The 27,372-nt window shown below is 42.9% G+C and overlaps 1 protein-coding gene across 6 annotated transcripts in view; it reads right to left on the bottom strand.

Annotated features, from left to right (window-relative positions):
• ASTN2 (astrotactin 2) overlaps positions 1-27,372 on the bottom strand; it is a 1,339,273-nt gene that overhangs the window by 235,617 nt on the left and 1,076,284 nt on the right. For all 6 annotated transcript variants that reach the window (XM_073573127.1, XM_073573126.1, XM_073573131.1 and 3 more), the window contains one exon: positions 600-733. In XM_073573127.1, coding sequence (XP_073429228.1) covers positions 600-733 — 134 coding nt within the window. The remainder of the gene's footprint in view (positions 1-599; positions 734-27,372) is intronic.

The following is a 27,372-nucleotide window of genomic DNA, read 5'->3' as shown; positions in this document are numbered from 1 at the left end:
GAATAATAATAAAGTAACTTGGCGCTCAACTGAATTGTCCTTTTTAAGTGAAGTTTTTATTTATGTGCAGTCGTACAAAAAGACGTTTCGGCCTACACTTGGCCTTCGTCAGTCTGGTAATTCAATTAGATGCAATATATTCTATAAGGAAATGAGGAGAGGTTCCCGATGGATTGCAGAAGCAATTTGCCTATGGAAGATGTCTGTACTGAAACCGGTGTAAAAATATACCTGTAGAAAATGTCTGTACTGAGACCGGTAGCAAAAGGCCCGTATGGGGCATATAATAGTAGCTTGCAGGTGTGCAGGTGAGACCGGCAGCCTAAAGCTAATATGGGGCTTATAGAAGAAGTAGGTTGCAAGTGTGCAGGGCTGAACCTCTCCTCATTTCCTTATGGAATATATTGCATCTAATTGAATTACCTGACTGACGAAGACCAAGTGTAGGCCGAAACGTCTTTTTGTATGACTGCACATAAATAAAAACTTCACTTAAAAAGGACAATTCAGTTGAGTGCCAAGTTACTTTATTATTGGTCACCTGTTTGATGGCATTAAAGGGGCTGGTTACCATTGATGAAAATGTAATAATAACTTACACCGGTGGTGGAAGTGGACTGCAGTTTGGTAATCCATTCTCATCAAAAGCAGTAAGGTCACATCGACACCAATCTTCAATGACTTCTCCTTTCCCAGAACACCAGTATAAACTCATGAAAGCATTTTTCAACACCTGTGAAAATGAAGACACTAGATAAAATTCTTGGTCTTTTAGAAAACCCAGTTTCCAATATTAGGGAATTTTGATTTAAAATGGAACTGTAGTCTACACTCCCCTGCGCAAGCAAAGAAAATGCCGAATAGAAAAGAATCAAACATTATAAAAGAAGCTTATTATGAGGCCAAATTTGCTGATATTCATCTTTTACTTGTATGCAGTTTAGATTTGGAGTATCAGTGCACTTGCAGTTTGTGTATCAGTGCACTTGCAGTCCTTGGCTCCTTCTCACCTCTCCTCATCAGTGCCACCCCTGCTTCTTCATTGCCAGAATGGTGGCCCGGTGATTAGCATAGTATTCTTGCAGAGCTGGTATCCTGGGATCAAATTCCAACAAGGACAATATCTGCAGTGAGTTTTCTTTGGTTACTCTGGTCTCCTCAAACACTATTGAAGTCAATAGGAGCATTACCCGGAACCGATCACTGCACAGTGAGGAAAGCTGTTCTGTTTATGTCTGGCCGCAGCCGTTGCTGACAACAACTGGGTGTCAGACCTCCAACAATCTGATATTGATGACGTTTTAATTTATTTCAATCCTGTAGATCTGCTTTAAAGGTGTTGACTGCAGGGGTGTAAATACAAATCATGGGACCCCCATTGCAAAAGTCCTAATTGGGCCTCCATGTTACCTCCCTAAAAAATCTATACATATTCGGGGTCTGTACACAGACACAGAAGGACATACGGTTACCTGCTAACTTTTAAAGGCAAGAACCTGTATTGCAGTACAGACACAGTTATTATGCTCTTATTGAGGCCCCTTAAGTGTTCTCACCCACTATGATAGACTTTTATGGCCTCTACAGAGAATGATGTCCCAAAAAATGTCCCCACCCACAACATGATAATTCCACCATAGATTACCCCACATAAATTACCCTCACAGTAACTCCCACAGGCAGAATATGATGCCCTCAACACAGTATGATGTTCAGCATCGGACTGGGTTGGCAAAGGCTCACCAATAATATTGATTCTTTGGGCCCACTGTTCAGTTACATGCAAAAATAACCTAACTCTAGTACACAAATTACTTTTGCTACTATATAATATTAACTTGGTTAGCTTGTTTAGTGAATAATTCAATTATATCTTTTTCTGTAAATACTCAATCAAGTGTAATAACATCAGCATTACTTCACAGGAGCCCGCCGGAGGATTCTCCTGTTCTCCTGTGGGCCAGTCCGAGCCTAATGATGCCCCCATAGTAATCCAACACAGTACATTTCCCAACAGCCCCCCAACACAGTATAATGTCCCTAAAGTGCTCCCCTCAATATGTTCCCCACAGAACCACAACACAGAACATTGAACTACAGCCCCTCAATGCAGTAGGCTGCCTCTAAAGTGCCCATTATATAGTATTATGTCACCACAGTTCCACCATCAACAGCATGATGGCCCCCACAACCTCCTACACAGTATGATGTCACCACAGCTACCCACACAGTAGACTGGCCCTCACAGTCCTCCACGCCAAACATGATGGCTCCCACACCCCCTACAAACAATATTATTGCTCCCACGCATAGTATGAGAGCCCCAATTTATACTAGGATCATCCACACACAGTATCATGGGGTAGCAGAGTGTATCTTTTGAGAATCCATCGGTTCACAGGAGAACTTCACTGAGCAAGTTATCTTGAGTAAACAGCATTTACTTCTTATGGGTATACATGAGATAAGAATTCAGAAGCCCACAACTGTGCTGCTAGTATAATACAGTCAAAAGCGAAAGTAAAACTGACATCAACAATAGAGAACTTCCCTCCCCACAATACAGCAAACATATAACTTCACACTATCGCCATCTGCTGTCAGGCTAGTGTAAAGTCCTCCCTTCACTTTTAATAAGTCCTGATCTGTTGCATATGCTAACACCCTTTCTCAACAGTAAGGACTTATTCAATCAAACCCAACTTTTTTATTAGTCTCTGGTGTTTATCAGCATTCAACGCCTTCGTGAAGATGTCTGCTGTCATTTCTTCAGTAGGATAATCCTTCGAGAAATGATACTTCATGTTTCCCAAGTCTTTGATTTCAAAATGTTGCTTCAGGGTTTTTAGAATGTTTTCTTTATCCCTTTCTTGTTCAGAACAAATCAAAATGTTGTCTACATATATGAGTATATAAATCCAGCTATTCATCAGCCTTTTTGTGTACAAGCATGGATCAGCTTTGCTTCTTTGAAATTTTTCATTTGTAAGCACTTCCGTGATTTTCTCATTCCACTCTTTAGCTGCTTGCTTTAAACCATATATGCTTTTCTGTAGTTTGCAAACTTTGTTTGGGTTTCTTTCATCTTTGAATCCTGGATGTTGTTCCATGTAAATGTCTTCTGTTAAATCTCCATTCAAAAATGCTGTCTTTACATCCAGATGTATCAGTTCCATCTGTTTAATTGCTGCAACTGTAAGTAAAGTTCTTATTGTAGTATGTTTAACAACTGGAGCAAATGTCTCATCATAGTCTTCTCCATATTTTTGAGAATACCCTTTAGCTATGAGTCTTGCTCGGTATCTTTCAGGTGTGCCATCTGTTTGGTATTTTACTTTAAAAATCCATTTATATCCTATGGCTTTTCTTCCTTCTGGTAAATCTGTCAGTGTCCATGTATTTGAGTTATGCATGGATTTCATTTCTGTTTCTGTTGCTTCTATTCATTTATTAGCTTCTTCTTCAGGGAGTTTAGATATGTCTTCCCAAGAAGTAGGTTCATAAATGTTACTTGTGCTTGTCTTGTATGAGAGACGTTTTGGTGGTTTACCTTTCTTTTCTCTCATTGAACGTCTTGGTTCTGTTTCTGTTTGTAGTTGTATTTCTTCATTTTCAGTGGTCTGTTCTTCATCAATTTCAACTACTTTCTCATCAAATACTTCTTCAGCTATGTCATTGCTGTTTTCCTCATTTTTTGTGTCAATTGAAATCATAGCGTCTTCATTTAGATCCTCAATGAATGTCACATTGTTATTCACCGTGACTCTGTCTGTTTTGGGATCTAGGATTCTGTATCCCTTGCAATTTTCACTATATCCAACAAATATTCCCTCCATGGATCTGTTTTGAAGTTTGGAACATTTTTCTGTTGGAATGAATACAAAAACTTTACATCCAAAAACTTAAATGATTGACACTTAGTTTCATACCTTGCCACAGTGCATATGGAGTTTTCTTCAGTTTTCAGGAAAAAAAGTCTGTTCTGTAGATATGTAGCTGTCATTGCTGCCTCACCCCAACATTTCTCTGGTAGTTTGGAATCTGTCAGCACACATCTCATCATTTCTGTCAGAGTTCAGTTTTACCTTTCTGCTACTCCATTCTGTTCAGGTGTGTACGGAACAGTCTTTTGATGGTCTATACCATTTTGCCTTAAGTAGTTTTCTATTTTGTGACCTGTAAATTCACCTCCATTATCACTTCTGATGACAATTGCCTTCCTTTGAAATTTGCTACTCGACCTTGTTACATAGTCTACAAGTTTATCAAAAACTTCACTTTTGTTCTTAATTAAGTTTTTGACTGTGTATCTTGAGTAGTCATCTATGAAAGTCACCATGTATCTATTTCCTCCTGATGTAGTCACTTTCATGGGTCCACATACGTCAGTATGCTCCAAAACAAGTGGTCTTTTGCTTTTCATCTCACTTTCTTTTGGAATAGATATTCTTGTGGCTTTAGATTTTATACAACATTCACATCTTATGGTAATTGAGCAATCTGATATCTTTAGATCTTTTGTCAATTCTTTTCTTTGTAGTTCCCTTATACTGTCAGGGTGTCTGTGTCCTAGACGTCTATGCCACACATGAATACAGTTCTTGTGATCATGTGTACGTACCTTCATCTGTTCCTTTGGTGTGTCAAGATAATATAATTGTTCATCTGCCTTGACATTGGTTATCAACTTGTTTCCTGCTAGAATTGCACACTCATTGTCTTTGAATTTTACAGTGAGTCCATTGGCTGTTAAACGCTTCACAGATAACAATCCGCCTTCCAATTGTGGAACATACAACACATTCTGTACAAGTATCTTTGAATCTTGTCCGAACTTGTTTGAACAGTTTAGCATACCTTGTCCTATACCTTCTGCGGTTATTTTGCTCCCACCTGCAAGATAAATGTCTTCTTTCTTATCTAAATCAAGATCAGTGAAGAAATTCTTGTCATATGACTCGTTGCTCCTGAATCAATAAACCAACCAAGTGATGCTTTCTTCTCTGTTACTTTAAATGTGCCATTCCAATTATTCTCACATGAATTGGAAATTGTGCTTTTCACTTTCTGTGTATGCTCTTTATGTTGTACATTTTTTTGTTCTGCTTTCCATATGGTACAGTCTTTCTCTAAATGACCTTTTTTCTTACATCTGAAACATTCTCTTGTCTCTTTGTTATAGGGTTTTTTAAATTCTGTAGCTTTAAGAGCGTTTCCACTGTCCTTTTCAGTAGAAGAATCATTTGTCTGTTCTTTTCTTCTCTGATATTCATCTATTAGTCTGGTTTTCACAAAATCAAATGTGATGTCTTTTTCTGGTCTTGTCTCTAGGGCATTTAACAAGGCTGTATACGAATCTAGTAAACTGCACAATGATATTGCTGCTACATGACTTTCTTTAATGTCATCACCAATAGACCTTAGCTGTGATATTACTTCCATCATTGAGAATATGTGCTTCTGCATATCGTTATTTGCACTCAATCTCATACTGTAAAGCTTTTTTAATAGAAATAACTTGTGATTTAAACTGGGTCTTTCATATAATTTTCTTAATGCGTCCCACATTCCTTTCACTGTTTCTTCATTCCTTATGTGTATTAATTGAGCATCATCCACTAATAAGCTAATGGTGGCTCCAGCGTCTCTATTCTTTCTATCCCATGTCTGATTATCTTCATCAGGTCTATCTGTAGTAATTACTTCCCATAAATCATCTTTAGATAACAACATCTCTACTTTGAATTTCCATAACTGATAATTTTCACTGTTCAGCTTAGCTACTGAGTTTCAGCTCAGTGCTGCACATCATTTTTATATAATCTTACTTGTTTTATGAAGATATTCTTCTTTCTTCTTTCAAGTTCCTGTATATCCTGTGTGTAGTGATTCTCTGTAATTATCTCCAGTGTGCGGTCCTCCAGTTCCTGGAATCATAAATTCCTTTGTCCCTCTGTATCTGGATTTTTTCTTTTCAGTCTCCGTTCACTGGGTTTTATCTCCTTCTGTTAACAGAGATTATCTGCTTCTCCGTGTCTGAGGTTATCTAGTGGGTGTCTCTGTTCTGGGTGTCTGGGTGTCTAGGTGGGCTTCCTCCTGGGTGTCTGGGATTCTGTGTCCTGGGACTATCTCCTGTTCTGGGTGTCTGGTCCCATAACCTGTAGCAGAGTGTACCTTTTGAGAATCCACCGGTACACAGGAGAACCTCACTGAGCAAGTTATCTTGATTAAACAGCATTTACTTCTTATGGGTAAACATGAGATAAGAATTCAGAAGCACACAGCCGTGCTGCTGGTATAATACAGTCAAAAGCGAAAGTAAAACTAACATCAACAATAGAGAATTTCCCTCCCCACTGTTAGGGACGGCGGAACGCACTAAATATTAAACAACAGAAAGTGCGTTCGCCGCCCGGGGTCCACCGTGCAGAAGGTGTTAACACTGCTGCTAGATAATGGCAGACATGCTATATGGCGGTATATCATACACGAGTTGAATGTCACCCGGTGTGCACAGGGCGTACTCTGTTAGCTTCACAGAGGCGCCTAAGGCATTAACATAAATGCTAAGCCTGTTGGACTCACAGGTCTCAGAGAAGTGCACGCAAGATATAAGGTCACAGGCGCTGGGACCCAGGCAGAGGGTCCCTCTAGACCAACCGTGCATGCGGCGTCGCAACTGCAGACGCCAAGAGGAACTGCCGACTGCAGCACGGCGAGAGACACAGCCGCTATTCGACAATGCCCAAGAGGGGGCACCCTGTCGGACGCTAGCACTGTGGAGGATGCTTATTGTGGCTGTAGCTTGCCACTGGCTGGCGCTGACTCTAAACCTAAGTCCCTATACACACTCGTAATATCAGAGGGAGGGGATCTTAATGAGTGATTTGCAGGTTCATGCATCCATCATCATTCACACAGTAGCAACTAGAGACTATACTAGCGCATGGCTGAGCGGCCATGCAAACCTTTTATAGCCAGGACCTTCCGGAAGCTTCCAGATCCCTGAGATGGACCAATCAGATCTGGAGAAGGACCTGGACATGTGACTCCCAATCTCCAATGGGAGATCGTCTCATGAGCATGCTCAGTGGAGCGACAGAAGGACTTAGTCTCTGGAGCGATTTGCTGCTGAGCAGCCTGCATTGCTATTGCTGACCCAAAGGTGGCAGCAACAGCCAGACCCACAGAGCAGGTCTGGGCAAAGTGTCTGGGACACCAGGACTGCTGAGAAAACTCCTCTGCGGTCAATAGATAATGGGAGACCGCAGAATGTGATGCTCTGGATTCCTGTTGAGCCACTGCTGGAACCCGACGCCTAACACCCACAGTACAGCAAACATAGAACTTCACACTATCGCCATCTGCTGTCAGGCTAGTGTAAAGTCCTCCCTTCACTTATAAGAAGTCCTGATCTGTTGCATATGCCAACACATGGCACCTATAGTCCCCACACATAGTATAATGGGTCTCATACATAGTACAATACCCCCACAAGTACTGACAGCATTAAAAGACAGTAGAATGTGCAGACTGAGGTTTCGCACATAACTGTGCCTGCTGCATTGAGACGGCTCCCTATTGCAACATCGAATTAAACAAAATCTACCTCCTGAGGATGCAGATGTCATTGAAACTGAGACACAGGAAGGAATGGGGTGGAGGGGCCCTGACTCATGGGCATTTCAGGGTGTCTAGAATTTTTCCAAATAGCAGCTAAAGGCTTGAAATCCAAACAGATACTTAAGGGAAAATTAGATTGTGAGCCCTGATGGGGACAGTGATGATAATGTCTGTAAAGCATTGGAATTAATAGCCCTATATAAGCAAGGAAATTGAATAAATAAATGATCTAGAGGACAAGTCCCCCAGACTAGCCGTGGCACAAATAATGTAGTATTATATGGTGGTCATTCAGATAGATTAGTTCACGAAAGAGAGAGGGAGGATGAGTGGGACAGTGAGAAGGGAGAGAGAAAGGGAAAGGAAGAGGGAGAGAGGAAGGAAGAGGGAAAGGAAGAGGGAAAGGGAGAAGGAAAGTGAGAGAGAAAGGGGGAGGGAAAGCAAGAGGGAAAGGGAGAGAGGGCAGAAGAAGGATATGGGCAAAAAAATTGGGGAAGGGAAAGGAAGTGGGGAAAAAGAAGAGATAACAGGAGAGGAGACAGTGGGAAACAGAAAGAGGGAGAGAAAAAGGAAGAGTTAGGTGGATATGGGAGAGGCAGAAAGGGAGGGAGAGAGGAAGGCGGAGGGAGAGTAAAAAGGGAGCGGAAGAGGGATATGGAGAGGTTCAGAGAGGGAGGGGAAACGGAGAGGGCAGGAAGAATGAGAGGGAGAGAAAAAGGGAGTGGGTGAGATTGAGGGGGAGAGAGAGAGGAAAGTGAGAGAGGAGAGAGGGAGGTAGAGGGAAAGGGAGAGGAAGAGAGAGACACAGGGAGAAGGAGAGGAGGAGATGGAGGGGGAGGGAAAGGGAGAGGAAGAGAAAAGGGAGAGGGGAAGGGAGAAGAAGAAAGGGATTCGGAAAGGGATATTGAGAGGAGGACTGAGAGGGACAGAGAAATGGAGAGGGAAAAGGAGACGGTGAGATGGAGGGCAGTGAAAAGGGAGAGGATGACAGAGTGTAAGAGGATCAGAGAAACAGAGAGCAAAGGAGAGGAAGATAGAGAGAGACTCTGGTTTATTGAGGGGGACTTCCACTCTGGTTCTATATGTCCTAATAGTTAAGGGGTTCTTCAGTGGAATGACCCTTTTAATCTAACAATAAAGATATTCTGTATTTTTATTCATTCATCTCACGATCTTTCTCTTTCTTTACTAGTTCTGAATCTGCCTTAATAGAATCCTATAAGACAGCTGATCAAACTATAAGTGCATTAGAAAAAAAAGTATTTAAAGAGCACATTCATATTCAATTAATATTCATGTCATTAACATTTAATTTGTAGAGTATGAAATATTTAACTAGCATGCTTTTACATGCCATTTGTAATATTTATGTACAACATTGCAATCACTTACTATTACATAAATCACTAAAAGGCAGCTGGGGCGTTCAATTGCTTTAACAGCAGATATCAATCAAGGTACTGTAACGTGCCGCCTGTACGGGGATACAGATGGTATACTGTCGGTTCAGCATACCCTCCGATTACATTGTGTGAGATAGGAATACTGAATCTTCATTCTTTTCATACTGTATGGATTCACATCAATGCCCCAATTAATTCCCGCACATTTCCAAAAAAATGTTCCTGACTCTATCCAAGCCAATTAAAATTAAAATATTTTTGTGTATGGTGATCCGAAGAGATTTTGTGCCTCTGTGAGAAAGCTGAAAGAGGACAACAACCGGGCAGAAGACGTTGTCAGGAGAGCCCAGCAGTAATAAAGCCTCAGGCTTGTGACTTCCAGAAACAATATCCGAGCTATTGAAAATGTTTTTCAGCTGTTTGATGTCCACTAAGGGGCCTGTTATATATTACTTCTAGTAGATGTGCTTGAACAAAGCAGCCCTGCTGTCTTGTATAGCTGCACAGAAGCTTAGGACAAGAAATTCAGCTTGTGACGACAGTTCGGGGATATTTCTCTATTTTTACAGCTTATATGTGGTACCTAATCTTTGTAGGGTCGAGTGGTGTTGGCAAAATCCACTCCTTTAAAGGAGGATTCCCTTCTTGTCCATTAAAACACATTGACAGTATAGGCCATAAATGTCTGAAGGAACCGGAGCACACTTGCTCAATGAGTTTTGGTATTCCCATGAATAGAGAGAGAGCCAAGCCAATGAGGCCACCTCTCCATTACAAAGGGCACAAGATATAGGTCACAGATGGAGGATCAGCACATATCCCATTTTTTATGGCGTACAGTATATTGTGGCTATGTAATAAATGTCCAGGATGGGAATACCCACTTTAAAAAGGGTTTCCTACAATTGATATTTCACCATTCAATGAAGAAAATGGCACTCACTGTCCCAGACAAATATCCTTTATTGTGGATTCACATGAACAAAGACAGGGAAGCTTGCTGGTGGAAACGTACTAGACGACGGCCGTTTCGCGCTACATTGCACTTCTACGGGTCCCGTATCAGATGACATGGCTCCCAAAACCATCATTGATTGTGGATATTTAACACTAGACCTTGGAAATCAAGGTCCCAGAGCCTGGAGGAAGAGTGGAGAGAGACAGACATCCAAGCTGCTTGAGGTCTAGTGTGACGTTTCCACAGTCAGTGATGGTTTGGGGAGCCATGTCATCTGCTGGTGTAGGTCCACTGTGTTTAATCAAGTCCAAAGTCAGCGCAGGCATCTACCAGGAGATTTTAGAGCACTTCATGCTTGCCGACAAGCTTTTTGGAGGTGGAAATTTAATTCTCCAACAGGACTTGGCACCTGTCCACACTGCCAAAAGTACCAATACATGGTGTACAAAACAAAAGTATCACTGTGCTTGATCGGCCGGCAAACTTGCCTGACCTTATCCCCATAGAGAATCTATAGGGTATTGTCAAGAGGAAGATGAGAGACACCGGAACCAACAATGCAGACGAGCTGAAGGCTGCTATTATAGCAACCTGGGCTTCCACAACCCCTCAGCAGTGCCAAAGGCTGATTGCCTCCATGCCATGCTGCATTGATGCAGTAATTGATGCCAAAGGAGCTCCGACCAAGTACTGAGTGCATTTACTGAATACACAGTGCCTTGCGAAAGTATTCGGCCCCCTGGAACTTTTCAACCTTTTCCCACATATCATGCTTCAAACATAAAGATACCAAATGTAAATTTTTGGTGAAGAATCAATAACAAGTGGAACACAATTGTGAAGTTGAACGAAATTTATTGGTTATTTTACATTTTTGTGGAAATTCAAAAACTGAAAAGTGGGTCATGCAATATTATTCAGCCCCTTTAACTTAATACGATTCTCGATTGGATTCAGGTCTGGACATTGACTAGGCCATTCTAACACCTGGATACGTTTATACGTTTATTTGTGAACCATTCCATTGTAGATTTAGCTTTATGTTTGGGATCATTGTCTTGTGGGAAGACAAATCTCTGTCCCATTCTCAGGTCTTTTGCAGACTCCAACAGGTTTTCTTCAAGAATGGTCATGTGTTTGGTTCCATCCATCTTCCCAACAATTTTAACCATCTTCCCTGTCCCTGCTGAAGAAAAGCAGCCCCAAACCATGATGCTGCCACCATCATGTTTGACAGTGGGGATTGTGTGTTCAGGGTGATGAGCTGTGTTGCCTTTACGCCAAACATATCATTTGGCATTGCTGCCAAAAAGTTCGATTTTGGTTTCATCTGACCACAGCACCTTCTTCCACATGTTTGGTGTGTCACCCAGGTGGCTTGTTGCAAACTTTAAACAACACTTTTTTGGATATCTTTGAGAAATGGCTTTCTTCTTGCCACTCTTCCATAAAGGCCAGATTTGTGCAGTTTATGACTGATTGTTGTCCTATGGACAGACTGTCCCACCTCAGCTGTAGATCTCTGCAGTTAATCCAGAGTGATCATGCGCCTCTTGGCTGCATCTCTGATCAGTCTTCTCCTTGTTTGAGATGAAAGTTTAGAGGGACGGCCGGGTCTTGGTAGATTTGCAGTGGTATGATACTCCTTCCATTTCAATATGATCGCTTGCACAGTGCTCCTTGGGATGTTTAAAGTTTGGAAATCACTTTGTATCCAAATCCGGCTTTAAACTTCTCCACAACAGTATCACGGACCTGCCTGTTGTGTTCCTTGGTCTTCATGATGCTCTCTGTGCTTCAAACAGAACCCTGAGACTATCACAGAGCAGGTGAATTTATACGGAGACTTGATTACACACAGGTGGATGATATTTATCATCATTAGTCATTTAGGACAACATTGGATCATTCAGAGATCCACAATGAACTTCTGGAGTGAGTTTGCTGCACTGAAAGTGAAGGAGCCGAATGATATTGCACACCCCACTTTTCAGTTTTTGAATTTCCAAAAAAATTTAAAATAACCAATAAATTTTGATCAACTTCACAATTGTGTCCCACTTGTTGTTGATTCTTCACCAAAAATTTACATTTGGTATCTTTATGTTTGAAGCATGATATGTGGGAAAAGGTTGAAAAGTTCCATGGGGCCGAATACTTTCGCAAGGCACTGTACATTTCAGTAGGACAACATTTCGGATTTTAAAATCATTTTTTCAAGCTGGTGTTATAAAGTATTCTAATTTACTGAGATAATGACTTTTGGGTTTTCATTGGCTGTATGCCATAATCATCAACATTAACAGAAATAAATTCGTGAAATAGATCACTCTATTTGCAATGACTCTATATAATATATGAGTTTCACTTTTTGTATTGAAGAACTGAAATAAATTAACTTTTGATGATATTCTAATTTTGTGAGATGCACCTGTAACTTTTCAATCTTTTCTCCGCAGCGACATTATGAATAAGACCCAATAAGAGTTGAAAAGTTAAAATAAGCGTTGATGTCCCATATTCCTGTACCTGTCATGTTTCATTTTCTGCATGTAAAATAAAACTTTTGCATGCCCAAAAGAAGTGTGCGATGCAAGACAATTGGTCCGTCAAACAAATGTGGGTCCACACTTGGATGAAATCTGAGTATAGACCTACTAAATTAGAATATCATGAAAAGTAAATTTTTTTCAGTTCTTGCTCGTGTATAAGGCGAGTTTTTCATCACATTTTTTGTGTGCTGAAAATGCCCCTCGCCCTTCCCCGGCTTATACACGAGTCAATTGTCCAGAAAGTCGGTGGGAGAGGGGGAGCGACGGAGCAACGGGTCACAGGAGGCAGAAGCCAGCAGCTTTAACTGTGCCTGCTGCTAAAGAGAAATGAATATTCAATTCTTATAGCAGTGCACAATGACAGTCGCCGGCTTCCAGGAGACATCCTACTCACCCACCAGCTTGCCCTTTCAGCATATCGGTGGTACCGGTGCCTTTGCAGCATCTCAGTGGTTCCGGCTTCCAGCAGCTCTTCCGGCCTGATTACGTGGCGCCGCTCATTAAGGTAATGAATATATGCTCCACGCCTATGGGAAGTGCTGCTGGAAGCTGGAACCATCGAGATGCTGTGAAGGCATCAAGACCACCGAGTTGCTGCAAGGGTACACTGGTGGGTGAGTAGCATAGGGGATAAAGAGCCATGCATACAAGGACGGGATAGGGAAGCTATGCATAGCAGGACAGGGACCGGGGAGCCATGCATAGCAGGACAAGGACCGGGGAGACATGCATACAAAGACAGGGACCGGGGAGCCATGCATACCTGGACAGCGATGGGGAAGCCATGCATACCTGGATAGGGACAGGGGAGCTATGCATACCAGGACATGAATGAGGGGACAATGCATACCCGGCTTATACTCGAGTCAGTAAGCTTACCCAGTTTCCCGTAGCAAAATTAGGAGCCTCAGTTTATACTCTGGTCGACTTATACTTGAGTATATTCAGTATTACATAGAGTCATTACAAACAGAGTGATCTATTTCAAGTGTTCATTTCTGTTAATGTTGATAATTTTGCCTTACAGCCAATGAAAACCCAAAAGTCATTATCTCAGTAAATTAGAATACTTTATAACACCAGTGTCACGACCCACAAGGGTTGGACCAGCAGCGGCACAACAAATACCAACAACAGGAATGAAAAAGGGAGATGAAGGCCCTAACAATAGGGAATGAGAGATGGGGCACCTCCTAACGCAGCCTGTGCCTATACCTAACCTCCCCCCTGCTGTCACCACGTGCCTCATCCCTAGCTGTCACCTCACTATACCCTGGCTAGAGCCCTGACCGGCAAGGACGCTAGCATCACCACTGCAGATGGTGTAAACACAGGGGGTAGTGACAAGCATGAGACAGACAAAGACAGGGAATAAGGAAACTTAGCTTTCAAGCTTCTGCTGCAAGTTCCACAGAGCAGAGGATTTGGAACCAGGACCTCAAGCAGCTAATACACGCTGACACCAGAGAGCTCCCAACTCCTCGGCTGGTCCCCAGAGAAAAAATATCACCAACAGTCAGCTGATGCATTAGGTGGCTATTTAAAGAATGGTGGGAGTGGTCACCACCCACATCAGCTGACCAGCAACACAGCAGCTGCCAGCAAGGAAACTGACATTAACCCTTGCTGGCCTGAAAGGAAAAAGCTACATTTAAATTATAACGGAACTAGAGCTGCCAAGGATCCAAAAATGAATCGTAACAGTACCCCCCTTTTAACGAGGGGCCTCTGGACCCTCAAAACCGGACTTCACCGGAAATGATGTCTCAACTCACTAGGATTCACTTTCACAATCACCTGATCCTCAAGGTTACGGCAAACGCATCCCAATGGAGATGGCAATATTGTAGGCTCCGGAGACGCAACAAATCTCCAGAGTGCCGACCTGTGGAATATGTTATGTACCTGCATTACTGGGGATAACTCCAACTGGAATATGCTAGGGCTGAGAACGTCCGACACCCGATACGGCCCGATCACCCTAGGACTCAAAGTCCAACATGCATACTTCCACATGATATTTTTAGTGGCCACCCACATGTACTCATTCATACATAGGTCAGGACCTGAACATTTCCACGTGTACATTTTCCAAGAGATGGTAATTTCCCTGAGGAACAGATGACAAAGGTGCTCCTCCGTGTCACCAAACTCATACCCCCACTAACTTCAGGGGAAACCACCACCCTCCCCTGATCCCTTCTCCTGAGAGGACACCAAGACTCAGGGTTTACTTGTGGTAAGGGTTGAATCCTGCCCCTATTCCCTGGTAGCACCTTATCTATTACTGGGGGTAACTCCAGCTGGAAATGAGACTGGCTGACACCTGATACGGCCCGATCACCATAGAACTCCAGGTCCCAAATGTATACTTCCACCTGATGTTTTTGGAGGACACCCACACGTTTTCATTCACACACAGTCCTGGACCTCAACGTTTATTTCCACAAATGCATTTGCCAACAGATGGTGATCACATTGAGGAACAGACAACAGAGGCGTCCCCCTGTGTCACCAAACTCATACCCTTGCTATATACAGAGGGAACCACCACTCTCCCCTGACACCACCTCCTGAGAGGACTCCAAGACTCAGGGTTTATTTGTGGGGAGGGTTGAGTCTTGCCCCTACTCCCTGGTAGCACCTTAGCGGCCTCCTCTGGTGAAGAAGGGGTAGATTTGAGAAGGATGGCAGAGGTCGTAGCTCCCAGGCAACAGTCCGTATAGGGCTGGTCCCAACTATCTACTTCCCTGGACCACCAATCTATGACTGCATTTTGTCTCTTCAGCCAGGGAAGGCCTAAGATGAAGGGAGTAGACAACCCTCCAAGTCGTAGCACAAAAGGGACTCTTCATGAAATGCGCAGGTGCCGGGAAAGGTCAAAAAGCTCTGACACCTGCGCACTGTGGTACTTTGCTCTGCCCTCAACAGGGCAGCGAAGTGTGCCTGCACAGGAGCGCAGTGCTGAGAAGACTGTGTGGATGATGCAGGGATGCATCATCCACACAAAGCAAGCAGAAGGGCGGCATCGCGAGAAGATGGTAGGCGCCGGAGCAAAAAAAATGACACCCCCTTGGACCGGATCTCCCCGCAGATGAGTGTAATAAAAGTTATTTTTCTTCTCTTACAGATTAGATTGGGGGCAGATATACAGCATTTTAGAATGCTGTATATCAGCCATGAAAGGTGATGGCTGTAACTTATATCAGCCGAAACTGATGATAGGGTCCTTTTAACAGAAATAAACACATAAACACGTGAAATAGATCACTCTATTTGTCATGACTCTATATAATATATGAGTTTCCCTTTTTGTATTAAAGAACTGAAATAAATTAACTTTTTAATTATATTCTCATTTTGTGAGAAGCACTTGTATTTCCATGGACAGACAGAATGGAGAACATGGAGACATTTTTTTGTCCCATCTCCACATCCAAAACATCGGATCCTACTATCATCATGGCCTGACCAGAGTTTATTCAGTGAGTGAATCGGACTGACATTCTTGTATGACAGAAAATAGGATCGTGTGTGTAACATATTCGGGCTCACTCAGTGAGGTGGATCCTCTAAGTCCAAGGTCCGGGTGAGCACATGGGCCACAGGCGTCAGTGCCACAGCAAGTTGGAGCGTATGGAATACGGACATGTAGACTATAAACTAAAAATGTAATGGAGTCCTGGAAACCACAGACAGATAGCAGAAAAACTGAACACCTCAGACAGGTTGCAGTGTTTCTGAAGACCTCGGACAGGTTGCAGAGTTACTGAAGACCTCGGACAGGTTGCAGAGTTACTGGAGACCTTGGACAGGTTGCAGAGTTACTTGAGACATTGGTCGATTGCAGAGTTACTGATGAACATAGGTAAGCAGGAGGCGTCTTCGAGATTCAAACAGGTAGCAGACAAAACTCCAGAGTCATAAGAAAATCTAATACGATGGAAGCCGCACACACCCAGAAAGACATCCTGGAATCTGCAGGTAGGTTATTACTGGAAATAGCAAGCAAATAGGTAGTGAAGTGATACTAGAAACTGCAGCCAGATGAGTAACTGAATACTGTAGGCAGCCAGGAAAATGGCCTGAAAATTGTAGGTAGGTAAGTAGTGATACTGGAAACTGCAGGCAAGTAGGTAGCAATACTGGGAACCACAGCCAGATAAATAGTGATACTGGAAACCACATGGTAGTAGGTAAGGTCCTCCACAGGTAGGCAGCAAAGTAACTGGAAACCGCAGACGAGTAGGTAGCGATACTGGAAACCGCAGGCAAATAGGTAGCAAGGTTACTGAAAACCACAGACAAGTAACTCAGAGACTGGGAACCACAGATAAGTAGGAGACATCCTTATGAATATGGTAGTGTTTTTGGACATGTCAGTTTCCCTTTAACATTAAGCTAGTGACCTCAGTTTCCAACTGTATCTCTAAGAACATTTAATTCCTTTGCTATATTTTTGTATCCTTTTCGGTGTTTGTGCAATGACTTCTCTTCACTTCTTGAAGCCCTAACTTAGTCTAATTTTTAAAATGCTATCAAACATCACAGTCAACAAAGCCCTAGCCAGCCCAGGTATTTGATATGTTTAATCTCAAGCTCTCCTGATACAAGTAGTGAATCTAGAAGTGTAGCTACTGAGGGAGGGCAGAGGGTAGAGTAGACCCAGGCCCCATACTAAAAGGGTCCCACCCAAATCTACGCTACCCTTAACTGTATCAGCGTGCCTAGCGTGGCGATATGGTTAAGCTGTGCGGTAGAGCAAGGAGACGTGATCTTCCTGCATTACTGCTCTCCTTTCTCTAAACCTCAGGGACTATTGTGGGGGCCTTTATAAAGGTGGGGGTCATTATACAGTGTAGGAGCAAATGTGGGGCCCATTATACCGTTTGGGGGCTAATGCAGTGGCCATTATACAGTTTGGAGGCTAAGGCGGGGGCAACTATACGGTTTGACGGCTAATGTGAAAATCTTTGCCTTGTGTGTCTGTGTGTGCCACACTAAGCATAGAGAATAGAAAGAAGATAAGAGGTTATAGGTCCATCTACAGATATTTTGATGTTCCTTTTTCCACAGTGTGCAACATAATCATAAAGTTTACAATCCATGCCAATATAGCTAATCTCCCTTAACGTGGATGGCACAGAAAAATTGATGAAAGGTTGCTACATTATATAGTCCGGATGGTGGATAAGCAGCCCCAAACACGTTCCAAAGAGATTCAAGCTGTCCTGCAGGCTCAGGGTGCTTCAGTGTCAGCACAAACTATCCATCCATATGTGAATGAAATGAAATGCTATATCAGGAGACCCAGGAGGACCCCACTGCTGATACAGAGACATAAAACAGCTAGACTGCAAAATGTACATGAGTAAGCCAAAATCCTTCTGGCAAAGTGTCTTTTGAACAGATGAGACGAAGACAGAGCTTTTTGGTAAAGCACATCATTATACTGTATCGAAAATGGAATGAGGCTACGAAGAAAGAACACAGTACCTACAGTCAAAAGTGGTGGAGATTCAAAGATGTTTTGTGGTTGTTTTGCTACCTCTGGCACTGGGTACCTTGACTGTGTGTAAGGCAGTGTTTCTCAACTCCAGTCCTCAAGACCCACCAACAGGTCATGTTTTCAGGATTTCCTTAGTATTGCCCAGGTGATAGAATTAATGCTTGAGCAGGTGTTGAAATTATCCCCTGTGCAATACTAAGGATATCCTGAAAACTTGACCTGTTGGTGGGTCTTGAGAACTGGAGTTGAGAAACACTGGTGTAAGGCATAATGAAATCTTAAAACTACCAAAGGATTTTGGGTCACAATGTAGAGCCCAGTGTCAGAAAGCTGGGTTTGCGTCCTAGGTCATGGGTCTTCCAGCAGGACAATGACTCCAAACACATTTCAAGAAGAAAACAAAAATGGATGGAAACAAAGTGCTGGAGAGTTCTGAAGTGGCGGCAATGAGCCCAGATACAAATTCCATTAAACACCTATGGAGAGATCTTAAAATTGCTGGTGGGAGAAGGCGCATTCATATATGAGAGACCTGGAGCAGTGTGCAAAAGAAGAGTGCACCAAAATTCCAGCTGAGAGGTGTAAGAAGCTTGTGGTAATAAAAAGTGATTGATTGCAGTTATTTACTCCAAAGTGTGAAGCCAAATATTAAGTTGAGGGTGTCAGCAATTGTATCAGTCCCATTTTTGAGGTTTGGTGTGAAATTATGCTTTTTTGTATTGTTCCAATACACACAAAGGAAATAAACAGGTGTATAACAAAATGTGTAGTTGCAATAATTTTGTAGTTGTAGTTGCAATAATTTTCTATGAGAAATACTTCATTTTTTGCAACTAAACTGAACTAGGTGATTGACAGGTATCTTACTTGGAGTTCCTCAAGGTGATTGACAGGTCTCTTACTAGGAGCTGATCTAGGTGATTGACAGGACTCTTACTAGAAGCTGCTCTAGATGAGTGGCAGGTCTCTTACTAGAAGCTGCTCTAGGTGATTGACAGGTCTCTTATAGGAGCTGCTCTAGGTGATTGACAGGTCTCTTACTAGGAGCTGCTCTAGGTGATTGACAGGTCTCTTACTAGAAGCTGCTCCAAGTGACTGACAGGTCTCTTACTAGAAGCTGCTCTAGGTGAGTGGCAGGTCTCTTACTAGAAGCTGCTCTAGGTGATTGACAGGACTCTTACTAGAAGCTGCTCTAGGTGAGTGTCAATTCTCTTACTAGAAGCTGCTCTAGGTGATTGACAGGTCTCTTACTAGAATCTTCTCAAAGTGATTGCCAGGTCTCTTGTTAAAAGCTGCTCTAGGTGATTGACAGGTCTCTACCTAGGAGCTGCTCTAGGTGAGTGTCAGGTCTCTTACTAGAAGCTGCTCTAGGTGATTGAAAGGTCTCTTGCTAGAAGCTGCTCTAGGTGAGTGGCAGGTCTCTTACTAGAAGCTGCTCTAGGTGATTGACAGGTCTCTTACTAGAAGCTGCTCCATGTGATTGACAGGTCTCTTACTAGAAGCTGCTCCAAGTGATTGCCAGGTCTCTTGTTAAAAGCTGCTCTAGGTGATTGACAGGTCTCTTAGTAGGCGCTGCACTAGGTGATTGACAGGTCTCTTATTAGAAGCTGTTCAAGGTGATTGACAGGTCTCTTTCTAGAAGCTGCTCCAGGTGCTTGACAGGTCTCTTACTAGGAGCTGATCTAGGTGATTGACAGGACTCTTACTAGAAGCTGCTCTAGGTGAGTGGCAGGTCTCTTACTAGAAGCTGCTCTAGGTGATTGACAGGTCTCTTACTAGGAGCTGCTCTAGGGGATTAACAAGTCTCTTACTAGAAGCTGTTCCATGTGATTGACAGGTCTCTTACTAGAAGCTGCTCCAGGTGATTGCCAGGTCTCTTGTTAAAAGCTGCTCTAGGTAATTGACAGGTCTCTTAGTAGGCGCTGCACTAGGTGATTGACAGGTCTCTTATTAGAAGCTGCTCCAGGTGATTGACAGGTCTCTTTCTAGAAGCTACTCCAGGTGCTTGACAGGTCTCTTACTAGAAGCTGCTCTAGGTGATTGACAGGAATCTTATTAGAAGCTGCTGTAGGTGATAGACAAGTCTCTTACTATAAGCTGCTCCATGTGATTGATAGGTCTCTTACTAGAAGCTGCTCTAGGTGATTGACAGGTCTCTTGCTAGAAGCTGCTCTAGGTGATTGACAGATCTCTTACTAGAAGCTACTCGAGGTGATTGACAGGTCTCTTACTAGAAGCTGCTCTAGGTGATTGACAGGTCTCTTACTAGAAGCTGATCCATGTGATTGACAGGTCTCTTATTAGAAGCTGCTCTAGGTGATTGACAGGTCTCTTAGTAGGCACTGCACTAGGTGATTGACAGGTCTCTTATTAGAAGCTGTTCCAGGTGATTGACAGGTCTCTTTCTAGAAGCTGCTCTAGGTGCTTAACAGGTCTCATACTAGGAGCTGATCTGTTATGAATGTGTCCCCAGAGGAGGAAAAAACAAAAATACAAGCTAAGTCCAGAAAACCGGAGAGGTTGGTAGCTAGTGGATTGCTGACCCCTGATCCTATTCACAACAACTAACAGTAGCCGTGGGGTCTTCCTACGGTGGTCCTAGACACCTCATTCACAGCCGGAGAACTAAATAAACCTAAAGAAAGAAAGGGGAAATCTAAACTGCCCCAGAGCAGACCCCAAAGCAATAGACAGCCCCGAACATGTATTGACGGTGAGAACAGATGAAAACACAAACACAGATAGAAAGACAGGCTGAGCAAATGATGGGGCCCTCACTAACTAGATAGGACAGGAAAGAAAAGCAACTGTCTGCAATCACGCAAAAACCCTGCCAAAAAATAATGTCCAACACGTCTGATAGAAAAAGCCCTGAAGTCAGTAGACTTCAAAATCACTATATCAGCACTCAGGTATATTCTGAAAACAGAGCAAAGAGATCAACTTATCAGAGACAAAAATGGAGTTCAGCCAGTCCCAACCAGGGCTGGCTGAACAAAAACACTAAGTAAACCAGACAAAATCTCATGGAACAATAGCAGAGCAAAAACTTAGCTTTAGTAGACAGGACTAAACTGGAGGCCAGAGCTCAGAGCAGAGATGATCACCAGCAACCCAACAGGGCGTGGGTGGCCTTATATCCACTCAGAGATTCCAGATGTCCAATCACACTCCACCTGTTCAGATGACAGGTTTTTCCCATCCAAATCAATTTCACTACCTCCTTTCACCAGTAGAGGGAGTTCATCGGACATCAAAGGTGAAGGAGAAAATGAGCTCATAACAGTACCTACCCCTTGAGAAGGGGTCCCCAATCCCTCATCCACGCCACCAGGGCAATCAGGATGGGCCCGATGAAAAGCACGAACCAATCTTTCGGCATGAATATCGGATGCAGAGACCCAAGAATTATCCTCCTGGCCATAACCCTTCCACTTAACCAAATACTGGAGTCTCCGTCTAGCCAGACGAGAATCCAGTATCTTCTCAACCTCATATTCCACATTACCTTCAACCAATACAGGGTCAGGAGGTGCCACCACAGGAACTACTGGCTCAACAAACCTCTTTAACAGAGACTTATGAAACACGTTATGGACCTTGAATGTAACAGGAAGAGCCAATCGAAAAGAGACCGGATTAAGAATCTCCAAAATCTTGTAAGGTCCAATAAATCTAGGTTTAAACTTTGGAGAAGCCACCTTCATAGAGATATTCTTTGATGACAACCAAACCATATCACCCACCTTAAACCGGGGACCAATGGTCCTATGCTGGTTGGAAAACCGCTGGGCCCTTTCCTGGGAGAGAGACAACTTATCCACCACTTGGTCCCAGATCTGGTGCATTCTCTCCACCACAGTGTCAACACCTGGGCAGGCAGAAGATTCCATCTGCCCTGAAGAGAATCGAGGATGAAACCCAAAGTTACAAAAAAAAAGGTGACATCAAAGTGGCAGAACTAGCTCTATTATTTAAAGCAAATTCAGCCAAGGGCAAAAATGAAACCCAATAATCCTGATCAGCAGAAATAAAACAACTCAAATAAGACTGCAAGTCTGGTTTGTTCTCTCTGTCTGCCCATTGGTCTGAGGTCGAAACGCAGAGGAGAAGGACAACTGAATTCCCAGCTTGGAACAAAAAGTCCTCCAAAATCTAGAAACAAACTGAACTCTGTCAGACACAATGTTCTCAGGAATCCCATGCAAGCGAACCACCTGTTGCAAAAACAAGGGCACCAACTCTGAGGAAGATGGCAACTTAGGGAGTGGTACAAGATGGACCATCTTAGAGAATCTATAACAAATCACCCAAATAACAGTCATTCTCTAAGAGACAGGCATATCAGAAATAAAATCCATTGAAATATGGGTCCATGGCCTCCTGGGCACCGGCAAAGGCATCAACAACCCACTAGAGCGAGAACAAGGTTTAGACCGGGAGCAAGTCCCACAGGACTGCACAAAATTACTGACATCACGAGACAAGGCGGGCCACCAAAAAGACCGACTCACCAAATCTCTAGTACCAAAAATACCTGGATGACCAGCCAATGCGGAGCAATGAACTTCAGACATTACTCTCTTCTTCCACTGGTCAGGAACATACAATTTTCCAATGGGACAACGCTCAGGTTTGTCCTCCTGAAACTCTTCCAGAGCACGTCTCAAATCGGGCGAGATGGCAGAAAGAACTACCCCCTCACCTAAGATGGTAGCAGGCTTGGTCACAATAGGAGAATCAGCAAAAAAAACTCCTAGAGAGGGCATCTGCCTTGACATTCTTAGTGCTCTGAAGAAAAGAGACCACAAAATCAAAACATGTGAAAAACAAGGCCCACCTAGTCTGTCTAGGGTTCAAGTGTTTGGCCGACTCAAGGTAAATCAAATTCTTGTGGTCAGTAAGGACCACGACTTGATGTTTAGCTCCCTCCAACCAATGTCTCCACTCCTCAAATGCCCATTTCATGGCTAACAGTTCCCGATTCCCCACATCATACTTGCGTTCGGTTGGGGAGAACTTTCGGGAAAAGAAAGCACAGGGATTCATTTTAGATGTTACAGGATCTTTTTGGGACAAAACAGCTCCTGCACCATCTCAGAAGCGTCCACCTCTACCTGAAACGGGAGTGAGACATCAGGTTGCCGCAAAACCGGAGCAGAAGTGAACCTCGGTTCAGCTCCTGAAAGGAAGAAACAGCCTCTGGAGACCAATTCAGCACATCAGCACCCTTCTTAGTCAAATCAGTCAATGGTTTGGCAATACCAGAAAAATTAGCTATAAATTTACGATAAAAATTAGCAAAACCCAAAAACTTCTGGAGGGCCTTCAAAGAAGTGGGCTGAACCCAATCATAAATGACCTGTACCTTGGCCGGGTCCATATCAATAGTTGACGGAGACAAAATAAATCCCAAAAATGAAATCCTCTGTACACCAAAAAGGCATTTTGATCCCTTAACATACAGGGAATTCTCCCTCAAAATCCGGAACACAGTCCGAACATGTTCCACATGAGAGTCCCAATCCCTGGAAAAGATCAAAATATCATCCAGATAGATGATCAAAAATTTATCCACAAAGTCCTGGAAAATATCATTCATGAAGCACTGGAAGACAGAAGGGGCATTAGTGAGCCCAAAAGGCATCACCAGGTACTCAAAATGTCCCTCCGGAGTATTAAACGCCGTCTTCCATTCATCCCCATGCTTAATGAGAATAAGATTATATGCCCCCCTGAGGTCAAGCTTGGTAAACCAGCAAGCACCTTTAACTCTGGAGAATAGATCAGAAATCAGGGGCAACGGATACTGATATTTAACAGTAATTTTGTTGCGGGAACGATAGTCAATACAAGGCCTTAATGAACCATCTTTCTTGGCTATGAAATAAACCAGCACCCAAGGGTGAAGAGGATGGTTTAATATGACCCTTCTCCAACAACTCCTTAATATAAGATCGCATAGCCTCGTGCTCGGGTACAGATAAATTGAAAAGTCGACCCTTGGGAAATTTACACCCAGGGCTCAACTCAATTGCACAGTCATAACTCCTATGAGGAGGCAAAGACGCAGACTTATTATCACTAAATACATCATAAAAATCAGCCAAATAGTCAGGAACATCATGCGACTGGGGAGAGGTGGAGAAAACAGGAGCGTCACCAAGAGCACACCGACAACCCCAACTCACCACAGACACAAATTTCCAATACAAAACTGGATTATGGATTTGCAACCAGGGAAATCCCAGAACAATGGTATCATGCAAATTATGCAACACCAAAAATCTGCAATTTTCTTGATGGTCTGGGGCGACCCGCATTACCACCTGGGTCCAAAACTGAGGTTTATTCTTCGCCAAAGGAGTAGCATCAATACCCCTCAAAGGCATAGGCGTCCGCAGAGGTGTCAAAGGAAACCCACAACGTTTAGCAAAATCCAAGTCCATCAGGTTCAGAGCCGCTCCCGAATCCACAAAAGCCTTAGCGGAAAATGTGGACAGGGAGCAGATCAGAGTAATTGCCAGAAGAAACTTAGGTTGAACACCACCCACAGCAAACGTGTGTGCAAAACGTTTCTCTTGTTTAGGGCAGACAGAAATCATATGAGAGGCATCTCCACAGAAAAAACACAGCTTATTACGCCTTCTGAACTCCTGACGTTGCGCCCTAGACAAAACTCTATCACATTGCATAGGTTCAGACATTTGTTCAACAGGTGGCAACATTTCTCGTGTACTTTTACGCTCACGTAAACGCCGATCAACCTGAATGGCTAATGACTAGTGTTGAGCATTCCGATACCGCAAGTATCGGGTATCGGCCGATACTTGCTGTATCGGAATTCTGATACCGACTTCCGATATTTTTTCAATATCGGAATTCGGCATCGGAATCGGAAGTTCAGTTGATTGACGGCCTGACGTCATCATGATGCGCGGTGTGTGCGCATCATGATGCGCCGTCATTTCGGGCCTTCCGGGGGTCTCTGCCGGCCTGCCGGGGGGCTGTGCCGGCCTGCCGGGGGGCTGTGTGGACTGCCCGGGGTCTGTACCGGCCTGCCGGGGGGCTGTGCCGGCCTGCCGGTGGTCTGTGCACCCTGTGGGGGTCTGTACCGGCCTGCCGGGGGGCTGTGCCGGCCTGCCGGGGGGCTGTGCTGATGTCCGGGGGTCTGTGCAAGCATCGTCCGATGGGACTACAAGTCCCATCGGGCGATGCCTGCTACCATGACAGTGATTGACACATTAGCCAATGATGGGACAGTAGTAGTCCCATCATCCGGCTAATGTGTTAAATGTTAAAAAAAAAAAAAAAAAAAATACTACATACATACTACATGCATGCTACATACATACTACATGCTACATACATACTACATACATGCTACATACATACTACATACATGCTACATACATACTACATGCATGCTACATACATACTACATGCTACATACATACTACATGCATGCTACATACATACTACATATATACTACATACATACTACATACATGCTACATACATACTGCATGCTACATACATACTACATACATACTACATACATACTACATGCATGCTACATACATACTACATATATACTACATGCATGCTACATACATACTACATGCTACATACATACTACATATATACTACATACATACTACATACATGCTACATACATACTGCATGCTACATACATACTACATACATACTACATGCATGCTACATACATACTACATGCATGCTACATACATACTACATGCATGCTACATGCATGCTACATACATACTACATGCTACATACATACCACATACATACTACATACATACTACATACTACATATATACTACATGCATGCTACATACATACTACATGCTACATACATACCACATACATACTACATACATACTACATACATACTACATGCTACATACATACTACATATATACTACATGCATGCTACATACATACTACATGCTACATACATACCACATACATACTACATACATACTACATACATACTACATGCTACATACATACTACATATATACTACATGCATGCTACATACATACTACATGCTACATACATACCACATACATACTACATACATGCTACATATATACTACATGCATGCTACATACATACTACATGTATACTACATGCATGCTACATACATACTACATGCTACATGCATGCTACATACATACTACATACATACTACATGCTACATACATACCACATATATACTACATACATACAATACATTCATACAATACATACATAGACATACAGTACATATAACATAGAGTAACATACTTACCAATACTTGTCACATTGTTCCCCGAAGCCATTGTCTTTTCCGGAATAAATATTAACATAACAAACCACAAAAATACTCACCCACGATCCGAAGCAGTCCACGAGTGTGTCCCACGACGATCTTGGGTAGAGAACTGCAGCATCAGATGATGCTGCCGTTCTCTACGGGCTGCAGGAATCCAATGACGGAAGGTAGGTATCCTTCCGCACTGTATTCCTCCGCCACTTAAAAAAAAAAAGTCCCTAGTCTCACTTTATGCCATTGCTGCGTGGGAATTTCCCACACAGCAATGGCATAAAGTGAGACTAGGGACTTTTTTTTTTTTAAGTGGCGGAGGAATACAGTGCGGAAGGATACCTACCTTCCGTCATTGGATTCCTGCAGCCCGTAGAGAACGGCAGCAACAGCTGATGCTGCAGTTCTCTACCCAAGATCGTCGTGGGACACACTCGTGGACTGCTTCGGATCGTGGGTGAGTATTTTTGTGGTTTGTTATGTTAATATTTATTCCGGAAAAGACAATGGCTTCGGGGAACAATGTGACAAGTATTGGTAAGTATGTTACTCTATGTTATATGTACTGTATGTCTATGTATGTATTGTATGAATGTATTGTATGTATGTAGTATATATGTGGTATGTATGTAGCATGTAGTATGTATGTAGTATGTATGTAGCATGCATGTAGTATGTATGTAGCATGCATGTAGTATATATGTAGTATGTATGTAGCATGCATGTAGTATATATGTAGCATGTATGTAGTATGTATGTGGTATGTATGTAGCATGTAGTATGTATGTAGCATGCATGTAGTATATATGTAGTATGTATGTAGCATGTAGTATGTAGCATGCATGTAGTATATATGTAGTATGTATGTAGCATGTAGTATGTATGTAGCATGTATGTAGTATATATGTAGTATGTATGTAGCATGTAGTATGTATGTAGCATGCATGTAGTATGTATGTAGCATGTAGTATGTATGTAGCATGCATGTAGTATG

This window comes from Dendrobates tinctorius, unplaced genomic scaffold (genome assembly GCF_039654945.1).
Source record: "Dendrobates tinctorius isolate UK_male_01 unplaced genomic scaffold, ASM3965494v1 ptg000034l, whole genome shotgun sequence".
Lineage (NCBI taxonomy): Eukaryota > Metazoa > Chordata > Amphibia > Anura > Dendrobatidae > Dendrobates > Dendrobates tinctorius.
Note: the sequence above shows the minus strand (reverse complement) of the source record. Positions and strands in the feature narration are given on the sequence as shown.